Source organism: Anopheles coluzzii, chromosome 2 (assembly GCF_943734685.1).
Source record: "Anopheles coluzzii chromosome 2, AcolN3, whole genome shotgun sequence".
Classification (NCBI taxonomy): Eukaryota; Metazoa; Arthropoda; class Insecta; order Diptera; family Culicidae; genus Anopheles; species Anopheles coluzzii.
This window is the reverse complement of record NC_064670.1, coordinates 5,447,710-5,461,889: the sequence shown is the minus strand read 5'-3', so window position 1 is coordinate 5,461,889 and position 14,180 is coordinate 5,447,710. Positions and strand designations below refer to the sequence as shown.

The 14,180-nt window shown below is 45.6% G+C and overlaps 4 protein-coding genes across 5 annotated transcripts in view; 1 reads left to right on the top strand and 3 right to left on the bottom strand.

The window, feature by feature from the left end:
• LOC120950600 (homeobox protein unc-4-like) overlaps positions 1 to 700 on the bottom strand; it is a 61,634-nt gene extending 60,934 nt beyond the window's left edge. Inside the window, exon 1 of one of the 2 annotated variants that reach the window (XM_049610932.1) lies at positions 329 to 700. The gene's annotated coding sequence lies outside the window, so the exon portion shown is untranslated. The remainder of the gene's footprint in view (positions 1 to 328) is intronic. The other variant, XM_049610931.1, reaches the window with a different exon arrangement.
• Positions 701 to 7,112: 6,412 nt separating this feature from the next.
• LOC120951174 (cleft lip and palate transmembrane protein 1-like protein) lies at positions 7,113 to 9,866 on the bottom strand. Its single transcript, XM_040369725.2, has 7 exons — positions 9,394 to 9,866; positions 9,141 to 9,333; positions 8,664 to 9,020; positions 8,531 to 8,599; positions 8,054 to 8,463; positions 7,723 to 7,974; positions 7,113 to 7,638 (listed from the first exon to the last, which is right to left on the bottom strand). Exons 1-7 carry the CDS (start codon positions 9,645 to 9,647, stop codon positions 7,494 to 7,496), a joined length of 1,680 nt encoding a protein of 559 aa, XP_040225659.2. The 5' UTR covers positions 9,648 to 9,866; the 3' UTR covers positions 7,113 to 7,493.
• Positions 9,867 to 10,346: 480 nt separating this feature from the next.
• Positions 10,347 to 11,493, top strand: LOC120950192 (leucine-rich repeat-containing protein 57). Its single transcript, XM_040368014.2, has one exon. It carries the CDS (start codon positions 10,473 to 10,475, stop codon positions 11,187 to 11,189), a length of 717 nt encoding a protein of 238 aa, XP_040223948.2. The 5' UTR covers positions 10,347 to 10,472; the 3' UTR covers positions 11,190 to 11,493.
• A 54-nt stretch (positions 11,494 to 11,547) lies between these two features.
• Positions 11,548 to 13,448, bottom strand: LOC120950191 (26S proteasome non-ATPase regulatory subunit 5). The gene is made up of 4 exons (XM_040368013.2): positions 13,163 to 13,448; positions 12,354 to 13,099; positions 12,099 to 12,288; positions 11,548 to 12,027 (listed from the first exon to the last, which is right to left on the bottom strand). The coding sequence occupies exons 1-4, from the start codon at positions 13,327 to 13,329 to the stop codon at positions 11,661 to 11,663; spliced, it is 1,470 nt and encodes a 489-aa protein (XP_040223947.2). The 5' UTR covers positions 13,330 to 13,448; the 3' UTR covers positions 11,548 to 11,660.
• Between the last annotated feature and the right edge of the window lie 732 nt (positions 13,449 to 14,180).

Sequence of the window (14,180 nt, the reverse complement as noted above, 5' to 3'; positions counted from 1 at the left end):
TATTTTAGTTTCTGAGAACCTCATCATCTAATTTGACACGTAAAATCATTTAAATTGAATGATAGAGGTAATAACAATAAATCTAGAATATATGAAAATATTATCCTTAATAAACTTCATGGAAAAAGGTATTTTCGTTAAATAACTCCAAGTGAGTCTTCCTGAGGATCCTTGCTCGTAAATACTATTCAATAAAATTAATATCATATATCGTCCTTCACAACCAGTTTGTTTACAAAATGCAAGAATTCCAGGACACATATCAAAACACACACACACACACTAAAGCGCATAGGTGGCCAATCTTATACACAAATATTATCTTTACTCTAGGCATCAATGCAATTAATGCAATTGCATTTCAATCAACATCAACGAACGTGGCTGCAACAAAAAAATCAATCACAACTCATAATTTATCATCACGCCACACCACCACCTTAATCGCACGATAAAATTTAGAAACAATTCAACATCAGCTTCCCGCACACAGCACACAAGCGCAACACACCGGGGCTCGACCGACCGTCCTCCATAAAAGTTGGATTTTGAACTGACGCTAAGTGATTTTTATGCTGCAGGAAGGCCTCCGTACGCTCCGGTCCCGACAATCTCGCCTGATTGTGCGATGTTTTCTGATGATGGTGTGCCTAAGCCACGCCCCCTTTTTGACGCCATTTTCGTGAACAAGAAGAGGGGAACGCATTGTGCGCGCATACTGCGAGGAAAACGGAAAAGAGTGCAACCGCCAGCGCCATGTTGAAATATTTCGCCGCTGAAACGTTTCACGGTGCGATGTTTTTGTTCGTGGTGCGGTGGTGCGCTGTGCGGTGGAGCGCGGCAAGCGGCAAGGAAAATGATAACGATGTGGAAATTAACGATGGTATAAAGCGTTATAACGAGTTTAGAATCAATTAGATCTCGATGGTTTCGGTGGAATTCATGAACAAACATGTGGAGAAGCTAGAACTTATGATAGTTTAACTGAAAAAAGGGGGAAAACGATAGGAAAACAGCTACACAACAAACTTTTAAACTAATACTAAGTGATAAGAATCCATTTAGGCGCTTAATTTCCACACACACAAATATCACATTATTTCCCAAGTAGCCAAGAACTCTCTTAAAGTATTCAATTTCCTTCCAAATCAGCTTAAAAATATTCATCCATTTTCCGAACGCTTTCCCGCCCGTCGCTAATTGAAAAATAAATGGCTTTTTCTTTTCCAAATCAATCCTTTTCAATTGAGTGCAACTTCCATTGATAATTGACGCTCTCGGTCCCTCGGTTTCCTCCCCGCTTCGGGCTCCCATCTCAACAAGTGGGCCATGATTCGGGGCCATGGCGGTGGCGGCGGCGGTCCACGAACTCAAGCCCCCCGGAGCACACCGAAGGATACAACACGCACCGTACGTACTGGTATTGGTCAACCTGAACCTTAGAAGGCTTCGGTTCGGCTCGTGATCTTTGCGCAAGTCCTCGACAGCTTCCGGTTGTTGATGCGCATGATTGCCTGTCCTGTCTCTTCCGTCGGGGACCTCCACCATCACCACCACCAGCAAACACCGTTATCATCCATCGGGCTAATAATGTCGGTACATAAATATTCCCCCCCCCTCCCCCCTCCCACAACCACCACCTCCAGTGCTTCCGCGGGCGAATCTCTTTCTCTGTCCGTTGAATTATGCATCGCATGGAGAACGACGCGTTTTTGATAGGGACGAGCTCACTCACTTCAACCCCGTGCGAGTGCCTGTGGAAGAGCGAGACAGAGAGCAAGAAGGGGGGTTAAAAGGTTCAATTTCACTTTGCGACTGTATGCGTGCCTGTGTGTGTGCCCGCGCTGACTGGCAACGGTGGACAAAAAGATGGTTGCTTTGATTAAATTTCGCGTTTTGACATCTCCGGAATTGGTCTGTGTATTGAATTTAAGTAGATTGTACATAAGTTTTTCACCCACCTGCCCACCTTTCTTCCAAGTGTGTTTCGGTGGTGAAAATAAAGGGGAAAATCAGCCCGTGTCCATATTTTTCACACATATGTTTCGAGCCCGCGTTCCGTCTGTGTGCGGGATGCTGTCGGCGATATGTGTGAGCGATATTACACATAACGTACGATATAATGGAAAGCCCCCCAGGTAACACAACGTCCAAAGCTTCAAAGCTTCCACTAAACGGTGAGCGGGCAGGAGAGATGTAATGCGCTCCTCGCGCTTCGTTCGCGTCGTTTCCGCTTCGTCCGGTAATGATTCATCTCAATTCAATTCAGTGCAGCATTGTCCGTCCGGTCCACCATATGCCAGAGAAACGGAGGTCACTTGGCCCTTCTCCTCACCGCAGGGCCGTTCCGCTAAACAATCTGGCCCGTTTACCCTCCGATACACCTCGTCAAGGGGCCGTGTGTACTTTCTAGCTTGCTTCCTGGCTCCACCAAAAACACAGCAAAAGGATGATAGGACGTACTTTGTCCCGATTTGAGTCAATACTCACACACGCACACAACCTCTCTCTTTCTCTCTCTCTTTCTCTCCCATCCCCATTACGCGGAGACGAACGGACGGACGGACATGCGCTTGCGTTTGCGTTTTATGTGTAGCAAGCAGGGGGCCATTTTTCTTGTTTTATTCCTCCCGCCTTGTGCCTGGCCTGCTGGTTTCTGGCTTTCTTTTTACCTCTTTGCCTCCTTTCCCCTCCCTCCCCTTTTGGGTTGACTTTTTCGCACCATATTTCACAATTCGCTGCCCAATTTGTGGCTCACGCCCGATTCAAGTGTTGTAGCAGTGGAGAGCGAGAGAGAGATATAGAGAGAGAGAGAGAGTGGGAAGAAGGACACGGGACAAGAGGAAGCATATGTATGCATTTATGTATGTTCAGCACAAAATGCCCTCTCCCACCCCCCTCTGCCCCCTGCACGAACCAAAGGTCTTCCACTTGGTCTTTTCCATTTCTTTACATCAACATCGTGGCATCCGAGAGGGGCCGATATGCTTCCTTCCTTTTTGGAAATGGTTAGCTTCCCTGGATGTCTGGGAAAATGGGAAATGGGGGAAGAGTGGAGAGAACGTGGTACAAATGTCACGTACGGTACTTTAGCGAACGATTCCGGCCATAATAGATCACTGAAACGCAGCACCATCATAAAATCATCGCACAAACCGTCCTCCTCCTCCTGCTGCTGCTCGGCTTTCCTTGTACCACGTGTACGTACGGGAGAAAAGGCCACTAATCAGGATTGATTAATTTTTTTTTTTTTGCGATGTTAGAAGTGGTAAGGTGTTCATGCAAGAGGGAATTATTATATGTATGATTCAATATATTGTGCTTGTTGTATAAAGCGTTTGGAGATGTTTTGTTAGAGGATGTTTCAAAGCTACAAAAAAGTCAAATTAAATACATTATTTCTTTGAAGGTGTTTTCTTCTTTCAAATAAATGGTTTCTTTTCTAATTCATCTTGTCGATGGCATTTAAGTCGGAAATACCGAAAAAATCTACTCTAAGCGTGATCTTCTGTTGGTGTTTGTACTTCAATTTGTGTAAATTAGTTCAACTCAATGCTATGGTTTCTATTTAGTTTGTTTTTAATATTTTAGTCAACATTTTGATCCAAATCAATAATGAATTGTTTATGAATTATGTAACACTTATCATTTTTTTCAATTCAATATCTAAAAAAGGCAATACAAACATGGCATTTATATTTTCCAAAAAGAAATCTTCTCCTTTTAACCCTTTTATTATTTATTATTCTTTCGCCAAACGCCCCCCCCCCCCCCCTCCCCAATACCTACAATCCATTCCACATCATCTACTAACGTAAATAGCTCACGTATTACCCACCATAAAAACAGCAACTTCAGCCAAAACAAGCGGTTCCCGCGAAAAATGGTTTACTTCTTGCCTGGCAAAGTTCTGTTCCGAACAAATTATCATAAAGTCCGGAAAGAGGAGGGGAACACGGGAAATCGACAGGAGTTGTTTCAATTATCGAACGGTTGGAACGGCTAAATTACCATAAGCGAAACATGCGATATTCAATCACCATAGAATGAACAGTAAAATTAAAAATGGGAAAAGGAGCTGGTGGCTTGTTCAATGCTTCACTGTGCATGTTTATCATGTGATAAGTAATAAAGTTAACAACGCCTTTATGGTTCGATAATTTAAGCAAACTTTAAACACTTTTGCAAGTTGGGCAAAGGGAGCTATTTACGGTATGAAACATGAAATATTCAATGGGAATTCAATCAAATCCAATAGGAATTGTAATTCTAGCGTTATTAACGATCAAGATATCATTTCTAATAGGAACTCGTCAACTGCAATTAACCACCAACCACCAAAGTAGGCCAAATATTGAATGCTAAATTGCATTTCAACAGTGAAACATAGGTCCTCTCTCTCTCTCTCTCTCTCTTTCTGATCAGTTGATTTAGTGTTGTATACTTTCCACACACACACACACCACACACTCTCTCTCTCCTCCATTGCACAATTTATCAATTCAACCCACCCACCTTCGGCACGCAATCGAATAGGTCGCGAACGGAATCGAATTAGCGAGCAATTATTAAGCCTAATAGAGTCCGCGTCGCAGTCTAACGAGTCGAGAGCTAGGTAGCGGCCACCAACCGGCGGTCAACTACCGTTTTGGCCCATAAATTACTTATGCAAAAGCTCGGCGCGCGAGTGGGCATCAGTCCAGTGCGTCCAGTGGTCGTGGGTGCCTGGATGGTGCGAGGATCGGTCAAGTGTGCCAAATATTTGCTAGCTGGTGGTGAATGGTGATGATAAAATCGATAAGAACGGGTGCGAGGCACGTGGCCATAATGGGCCATGATCAACAACCCCCGGCGCCCCGGAAACAACACGGCCTACTCCGATGACTGGAGATGATTATTGCACGAGTTTATTTCCCCCCATATGGAAAGACAGAAGGAGAGAGAGAATGAGAGAGAGAGAGAAAAAGAGAGGAAGACACGATGTAACTGATATTCATTGACCAGTTGGACTTGGCTGGTGGTGTCATCCGGTTATTTACAGTTTTGCGAGCTTTCGGTTAGTATTACACAAAGCATTACCTCTATTTCAATTTCAATAATATGTACTTCTACTAAAAAAAATGCTGAATTTAGTACACTTTTAAAGAAGATTCATCAAAACGTACATATAAAATTCAATTCAACCCATTTGCGCTTTAATGTCAGCTAATAGTTTATTAAAACAATCCACCAAACGCTGTTTGGTTGCGGTATAAAATTTAATAACGATAATAAGTGATGCGATAAAGCAAATTAGCGAATAATTTCGGCATATTTGTGGCAACACCATCGTTTCCCAGCGAGCTCCCTTCAAAACAAAAAAAAAAAAGAAATAAGGCCCATTAAAGTTTATTGCCTATCTTCAACTACCGGAAGTGAGCTTCGATTAGGCCTCAGGTCTCAGCACAGACATGCCTTCTCTTCCCCTCTCTCTCTCTCCCCTTCTTTAAAAAAAACCGGCAGCAATAGTTAGTTAAAAATGTGATGAAAAATCGTTCGCAGAATTGTTTTTTTTTTAATTCGAACGCATCACATTACTTTATCATGCGCATTTGTTTTGCGCTGGTTGGTGCGCTCCGTGTTTTTTTCCGCTCCGTTTTTAGCGGCAAGAAAAGTCATGGCGTGCTGTGTTTTTCCACCGTCTCACCCGTGCGGGATGGAAGTCTGCCAACCAAAACCATCCCTAGCCGAAAACGACGCAATTTTCTCCTCCCCCCCCCCTCCCCAGCCCTCCCATTATTCATCTCTCGATTTCATACATCTTTGATGTGTATACGTATAAGTGGCTGTGGGTAGGTGGTGTGGGTGGTTGTGTAGGAGGACGGGGAAAGAAAAACTTCCCCAAATGCTGCATCCCGATTTGGCGACGTTTCAACATTAAATGTCTTACGAATAAAGAGAGCAGAGAGAGCAGAGAGAGAGAGAGAAAGAGAAAGAGCTTGAGGATGATTTAGAGATGGTTTTAATGAAAATTTACCGAAATGGCATTAATAATTCTGTGCAGATTTTCCTCCTATTTTTACCCCACTTGTTCTTTCTTTCTTTTTCTCTCTCTCTCTCTCTCTCTCTCTCTCGCTCTTTCGTTGTGCTTTTGTTGGGTGAACGTTTTATTGAAATGAGAGGGCTCTTTTATTGCTTTTGGGGCATGGCATTTGACTGTTTTTTTTGCTCCCTTTTTTTTGCTTAAGCATGAGAAGCACGATCACATTTCTCCGTTTGAATTGAATGCATTATTATTTCGCTTCTGCGAGACGCATCTCGCACCATGTGCTATCTCCATCGTTTGTGGTTTTGGTTTTTGGGTTAGCTGGGATTTGCTTCCAATTTTTCCTTCCATTCATAGACAATCAGTTGGAGCGCATGGTTGGAGCTGAAATTGATTCGCTAAAGGAAAAATAGTTTTATTGGGAGCTTTTGCTTTTTCGGGGAGGAGATTGTCTTAATCAAATTGAAATGGTCGCTCTACTGCGGTCTCTCCCTTTTCGGTCGATGCGCTCTTTTCATTCCATTAATGCCCGGCCAATTTGGACGCCACAGCAGCCCATCCTTTCGATGTAAGATAAGAAGGAAGCTAGGCTAAGGAAACGTCCAACGATCGAGCCTCAAATTGGGCAAACACATATCGGGAAAGCCTTTTTCTTCGCTATTTTTGTCCCTTGGTGTCCGTCTTATAATAGATTCTGTAGCTTTTTTTCGACGCTTCTCTTTGGAATGAGATGAAGATGAGATTGTTTCCGACCATGAATGAGTTGGCTGCTCGTACGGAGATGTAAAACAATCATTCGGCATATGGCAGCTTAATTTGTTAGCTACTATTTTGACGAATACTGATCTTGCCTTCACTGCAATTCATGTGGTCATTTGTAAGCGCCCGTTTCCATTTCTTTCATTCATCTTCACAGCCCGAAATGATTGGAATATTTGTTTCCTGCCGTCGTACGTGCTGTTTGGTTGCCAATCCGAAGCGTGTTGTTTGAAATATCAAATTCAGCGCAGAAATTCGCTCACAATTCACCATTCCTATTCCTATTTCGCGTCAATCAAAGCGTTTCTTGTGCTACAACAGTGCTGTGTAAGATTGATTCGACTTTGTATGCTTTTATTTTCATTCTGTATTCAAAGAGCAGTACGATACAATTCACTACAAACGGTTCCGCCAAAGCATTTCGTTATATGTTGTGAAAAAATAAGTATAAAGTACGGTATTTCATTTACTAATTCTAAAAAAATAAAAATGGATGGAACTGAATGACTCGCAACGATGTACTTCTAACAGGTTGTACTACTATAATTTGTTTAACTTTTTCAATAATGCTTTTCGAATCTTAAATGCAATAAAACGTTCTTTTTTTGTGGGTGTGCGTTAGCGCATGCTTGCCTCATATTGCATTTTGCAATTGGAAAAGGTCTTCTTACAGTTTAGTTGTGCTGCCTGTTAACTGTATTAGCACGTTTTAATTGTCTTTCTTATTTTCCTTCCCATCGAGCTTCTTTGACTTCTGCTCAGTGTCGCTGGTCGTATCGGTCGTATCGGTTTGATCTTTTCCCATCAGTGCACGCTCGTCCTCGTCAATGCGCGATTTGTCGACCGGATACAACCTAAAGAGAGTGAGAGAGAGGACGTAAATTGAAGGTTCGTAAGCCACTCACAAAAATGGGAACAATTTCCCCGTTTACACTTACCAGCGTTGGTACAAGTACACGAGAAACACGATATCGTCCCGGAAGCAAGCGAACCGGTGGGCAGTGGGCATCGTAATGATGAAGGCAAACACATCGTCGATGAACGTATTGAACGCTTTGTACATGAACACACGCCACGGTAGGGCGGCGACCGATTTCAGCTTGTAGTTGATAAACAGCTGCGGCAGCATAAACAGAAACCCGAACGCATACACCCCGTTTGCCAGTGAGCTGATTGTCCACGAGTACCAGCTGTGGGGTGAAAATAGATAAAAAGAAGTATTAATGCATGTCTGTTCTTCCACGCCAACATCCTCCCTCTATGTCCTACCTTTTGTGGGGAAGATAGAGCAGTGAATAAATGGCTCCACCAACGCACAGTGGGTACAGCACGTAGCTTAGATACTGCATCGCCTCCTTGTCCAGCTCGAGTGTATTGTTTTCCTGCGTTTGAATGGAAGCATCCGCGATACCGGCGGCATCGTTCGCACGGAACCGTACACCGTGACGCAGGCTAATGTCGAGCTTGAGGATTTTCTTCGCCTTCCACATCTCAATCAGCGTGCCAATGCCGGTCGGTATCAGGATCAGCAGGGACGTTTCTTCGTCCATCAGGTAGAAGAATATTATAATGTGGCTGAACGTGCGCCACAGGGTGCTTCGCAGCGACAGGCCAGCGTAGTGCCGTTTGCGCTTCCAGAACATGATATCGTTTTTGAACGAAAGGAAGTCGATCAGGAGCTACAAGAATGGTGTGTTTTTATTATGAACAATATAATTTATGCATTTACCCAGTAAATATGCTTACATGAACGCTGCTAATGATGATTGTTCCACACAGCAGATACACATTCGTATCGGAGAAGATCGATTTCACCTGTAAAGCACAAGAGAGCGTTATCTATTGAGGCAATTCTTCATGTAAAATGCAACTGCCCTACCTCATCGATATCCTTCTCGCTGAACCCTAGCTTCGTTAGATCCGACATGGCCCGTTCGATCTGGGCCAACATCTTGATCTTGCCGACCGAGCTGGGCGCGTAGTGGATCGTGACGGTTGCTTCCGTTGCCTTCGGCTCGATTTCCACCAGATCCGACAGCTTTTCCTTTGAAAAATCATTCCGTATGATGGGCATCACCAGCTTGTCGGGTGTGATGCGAATATCCCGGGCCAGCTCGGCTGGTACATCCCTTGGCGAGACGGAAAACTGTTCGGTGATGATGTGTATGAACACGTTTTGGCGTATGTGTGCGACGCGCTTTTGGTTCACGGATCTGGCCGGCTTTTTTGCTGTGCCCTGTGGAAATGGGGATGGTCTCTTATTTATCTCTCTCTCTACTAAATAGAATCTAATTGACCTGTAGGTCAAGAGGCATAGGATTCTGTGAGCACTTTCATCCCGCTCTATCTCCCCTACCTTATCGTTGAGCAGATTGATCGTGGCCGTCCTGGGTACCATATAGTGCGTCAAGCCAAACTTTTTGATCACCGAAGTGCTCTGGCTGCGGACCGAGTCCCAGTCGAGCGATTTGGCACCCTTCGTCAGCACGGCAAACAGATAGAGCGTACCATTGGAACGTGTCTCCTTCGGCAAAGTGATGGTGAAGGTTCTAAAATCAATTCGTTTTGAGAGATGGTATTTACATTCATTAAAGTTCCCTGCTGCTTACCGGTCAAGCTCGATAAACGGATCGAACGGATTGATGGTACCGAGCTTTGCCACCTTGGCCGCATTCGGTGGGTTGGCCAACGGGGAGGTGTACAACGAAAGCTGCAGGAACTTGCCTTTCGTCAGCTGGGACCGGTAGCAGGGCGTATCGGTACATTCCGGTGCCCGGAACAGCATGTAAAGTGTGTACGTGGAATGTAGAATGTAGCACAGGAAAATGATGCCGCACACGGACGATATGGACATTAGCTTCATCGTGTATCGTCTTTTCTTTATCAAGGGAGGCGGCGCTACAGTTGGATACACAAATCTTCTCGATGCTCTGGAGTGGTAAACGAACAAATTACATCTTATCACAACACATTTTCGATTAGAAGGAATGTAATTAACTTGGGATGAAGCCTCTTTTATGTGTGCGTTGGCCTCTCCCGGTATGATTTTGACAACAAATCTCGGACTTTGTTTACGTTCCGATCACTATGGGCGTGGCGTGTGTGCTCATGATTTTCTGCTGAATTTACAACAACGAACGAAAGTGTTGCTCTGTATTGGGATAAATGTGGATGATGATCAGTTTATTTTATTAAAATTGTAATTTTAGAAAAATAGCTCAAAAAATGATTCATTTTCATGAAAAATGTTTGGCCACGAGCTGTCGGAGTATTGTAACTAGTGATGGGAAAAATGAAGTTTTTGTCGGAATCGATTCCGGTTAGCTCCCCAGTTTTCTGGAATTGATTCCGGATAGTGGGTCCGGAATCAGTTTCCGGAATCGATTCCGAAATTGGCTCCGGAATCGGCTCCGGAATCAACTTCGGAATCGGCTCCGGAATTGGAATCGATTCCAGCAACGGAATCGGCTCTGGAATTGATTCCGAACACGGAATTGGAATCAGGTAGTTCCGATTCCGAGCTCCCACCACTAATTGCACTAGCTGTCAAAGTGACAATCAGAAAACGTTCGACGAAAATAACAACAAATCATTTTCCATACAAATTTTTTTTTATCCTGAACGTCGTAGGAAAATCGTAGAAGATTTCCACTTTACAACCCGCGTACGCCACACGGCACGCCACAAAATGGGGAACAAACAGGTGAAGCAACACTTTGAGACTGCGAAGAAAACGGGCGTGCTGAAGATCTCCCTCCTCCGGCTGGACGAATTTCCCTCCGCGCTGAAAACATTCCCCAACGTGCTGAAAACGCTGGACATATCGGAAAATCGATTCACGGTGCTGCCCGAAGACATAGCCAAATTTACGCTCCTCAAGCATCTGAACGCGAGTGGAAACAAAATCGCCACCGTACCCGAGTGTATCGGCGTGCTGGTCAAGCTGGAAACGCTCAACATGATGAACAATCTGCTCACGTCCGTGCCGCGCAGTTTGGCCAGCTGCACCCATCTGAAGCAGGTGATACTTAGCAACAACCAGATCACCGCGTTCCCGGTAGTGTTCTGTGAGCTGAAGCAGCTGGACCTGCTGGACCTATCGCGGAACAAAATCACGGAGGTTCCGCCGGAGGTGAAATCGTTGCAGGTTACCGAGCTAAACTTGAACCAAAACCAAATCACCATCGTCGCGGAAGAGATTGCCGACTGTGGGAAGCTAAAGACGCTCCGGCTGGAGGAGAACTGTCTCCAGATAGCGGCCATACATCCGAGAATTTTGATCGAGTCGAAGGTGTGCAATCTGTGCGTGGATGGGAATCTGTTCAACTCGAAACAGTTCACCGAGGTGCAGGGATACGACGCGTACATGGAACGGTACACGGCGGTGAGGAAAAAGATTTCCTAGACGATTCCTTCGCTCCCACCGGAGACTCAATCCCAATTTGGCGAGGCAGTTTACAGGCCCTGTGGCACACGTGTTTGGATGTAACTTTATTCGAAAACCCCCTATCACCCATCTATCACGCATCTTTTTATCGAAAGGCAGGCAACGACAATGCAGTGTACGTGTACAACCACATCGCTTGTGTTGATAGATCTATTTAGTCGCTAAGACATGGTTGGCGTGCTGTGCGGATAGCCGGAACTAAAACCAATATTTTGTTATCGTTTGCATATTTTGAAATAAATTGTACGTTTTAAAGCATCGACAGATCGTGTACGTGCTGCTTTCGGGAAGGAAAACACTACCCAAACCCTGGCAATTCCAGTCCATGTAATTCATACGTATATTCTTCAGCAGGAAACGATAGGAAAAGTGTAAAATGCAGAACAAAAATTAATGAGACATGTAAATATAGAAGAAGTAGTCACCCCATCACTGACCGCCTTCGATGACGACCTCCACGTGCGCTTCACGGTGGAAGGCGCCCGCCGTTACGTACTGCTTCAGCGCATCGGTCACGAAGGGCTCCAGGGTCGGGCAGAGGGAGAGCTTCTTTATCACATCATACTTAAACTGGGCCACGTTCACGTTCAGCGTGTCAAGCCGGCGGCTAAGCAGCTGTTCCGTGAAGCAAGCGGTGTTCTGGAAAAACTGCTGACCCCAACGATGATCGACTATGGCGGACAGTAGCTTCAGCGAAGCCATCTTTATGTCCGGGAAGGGATTCTTGAACAGCGTCTGCACCATTTCCAGATCTTTGCTCTCCGTCATGGATTCGTACCACTCCTGGGTAATGCAACTGCAAATGGATTGGAAATTGGAGGTCAAATTCATGAGCGGAAACACTTAGCAGTCAGGGTGACTACTTACGTGACACGATTGTCGATCGATTCGCTTCCACCACCCGACATTAGACACGTGATGCACTCGATGAAGCGAACCTTGTACACGTCGGTCGTTGAGTGCAGTATGCCCGGGAACTCTTTCAAGAACTGCTCCATCTTTAGCTTCTGATTATCGCTGAGGAATATTTTCCCCTCGTTTGTAGAGCCAACCATGCCTGGAAACGAAGCGGAAATGTTACACATGTTGCAAAAAGCATCGCAGCAGGCCAGCGTAACCTACCCAAACAGTCGTACGCGATTGCCATCAGCATTGGATCTTCCGGCGTGATTTGATCGAAAATAAAGTCCACCGTGGCCGGGTGGCGCTGCAGAAACAGTGACGGCTGGATGAGTGCCGCACTGGCGTAAAACTTGAGCGCATTTGGCAGCACGAAGCGCACGAACGGGGTGACCTTAACCGAAACGAAGTTCACGTACACCTTCCGGAACAGATCGATCCCCTCGATGTAGTCGAACCCTTCCTTGGTGGTCAGCAGCTGCGTCAGAATCTGCAGCACGCTCGACTGCAGCAGCACGTCATCCTTGTCCAGATCGGCCAGTGCACTCTCGAGGACCGGGCTGGCGATCTGCATGTAAGCCGGATGCTGCTCAAGCACTGTGCACACGACCTCGTACACGCGGCATCGTACCGTTTCGTCGAACTGCAACACCGACACCAGCTTGTTCTGCACGGTTGGTTCCGTGAAGATCGGTGGCAAGCATTTCACCAGCACGTTCAGTAGCGTGTCCACGTACACCTCCTTCATCGGGAGACAGTGTTGAATGATGAGCTCCACCGTGTTCGGTGTGATGGTGGCCGAATGGTAAACCATGGCGGCCGCACCGCGCAACCCAAACTGCTTCACCGAGTTCTTTGGATGGGTCAGGCAGCGCTCAAAAAACCGATCGATGACCGAGGCCGACCCGTTGGGGAAGAACTCTAGCGCTTTGTCGTAGATGATACGGGATGCTGTTGTGTGCTGGTCACTGCCGAGGTAGGAAAAGAATGTGTTATTCTTTGTGGAATTATATCACGGTGATCAAACTTACGCATCTGCCTCGGCCAGGAACTTGAAGAGGCTCTCCGAGCAGAGCATTGTCTCGTAGATGTCCTGATTTACATCGGATAGCTTGCTTTCCAGCAGATCCAGGCTGTTGGTGCGCGTCTCCTTAATCGCTAAATTACGCATCAAATGTTCCAGCTGGCTAACGTCCATGATTGCTGCGGTAAATCGTGTTCTTAACGTTGCAAATTCCGTAAATTCTGATTTCTGTTGACCGGAGGAAGTTTTTTTGTTGTCATCCCACAGTGACGATTCAAAGGCAAAATGTGCCATTCGGGCAGATAGGGCAATTCATCGCCGCCTGACGCACTGCCACTTGAAGCCATCTGACAGTAGCGCATCCCTTTTTGACAGTTCGCATGGCATGGCGTTTGACGTTTCATGACCGTCGCCAACGCCTCCAAATCGTTGCGAATTTTGAACGCCGGCGACATCTTTTTTAAATACTTGTGACGGTTTTGCGACGGCAAAAGCTTACCTGGTGTGCGTGTGTTGGTGGCCAAAAACATCCGCCTCCTTCACCCCCCTCGTTAACCCCACGGTAACTTTCGTCAGCTGATCGGTGACTTTTTAATGAAATGAAATTTGCCGGTTCTGCCGGAAAGCCGGTATTTTAACAATGCTTTAATGAATGTAATTATTTTGTGCCAGTTCTGACGAGGCCATTCGCCAATTGATCGTTACGAAGCGTTGGTGTAGGTGGATCTCAAATAAGTAAATAAATGGAACATGTTTCATGCATGATCATTATACTCCCTCCCTGTGTGAAAGTAATATGTGATATTCCAATACGTTATTAGGTTCCGGACTTCACTGCCACGATATCCACGCCCGGTGGCGACACCATTTTCCGAGACGTTTTTATTGTTTATTTTACTTACTTACTTATCCGGCGCTACAAACGCTTTGCGGTCTTGGCCTGCCTCAGGAGTGTCCGAAACCGCTCACGGTCTCCCCAAGCGCCACAGATTAAGCTTAAACGACTGGAAAATTGAATATCCATA

Coding starts and splice junctions, on each gene's coding strand:
- LOC120950191 (XM_040368013.2), bottom strand. CDS start 13,329: ATGGACGTTAGCCAGCTGGAACATTTGATGCGTAATTTAGCGATTAAG. Junction 12,289..12,353: donor AATCGCGTACGACTGTTTGG/GTAGGTTACGCT, acceptor CTTCGTTTCCAG/GCATGGTTGGCTCTACAAAC. Junction 12,028..12,098: donor TCGATCGACAATCGTGTCAC/GTAAGTAGTCAC, acceptor ATCCATTTGCAG/TTGCATTACCCAGGAGTGGT.
- LOC120951174 (XM_040369725.2), bottom strand. CDS start 9,647: ATGAAGCTAATGTCCATATCGTCCGTGTGCGGCATCATTTTCCTGTGC. Junction 9,021..9,140: donor TCAATCTGCTCAACGATAAG/GTAGGGGAGATA, acceptor CCATTTCCACAG/GGCACAGCAAAAAAGCCGGC. Junction 7,975..8,053: donor CTCTATCTTCCCCACAAAAG/GTAGGACATAGA, acceptor TTCACCCCACAG/CTGGTACTCGTGGACAATCA.
- LOC120950192 (XM_040368014.2), top strand. CDS start 10,473: ATGGGGAACAAACAGGTGAAGCAACACTTTGAGACTGCGAAGAAAACG.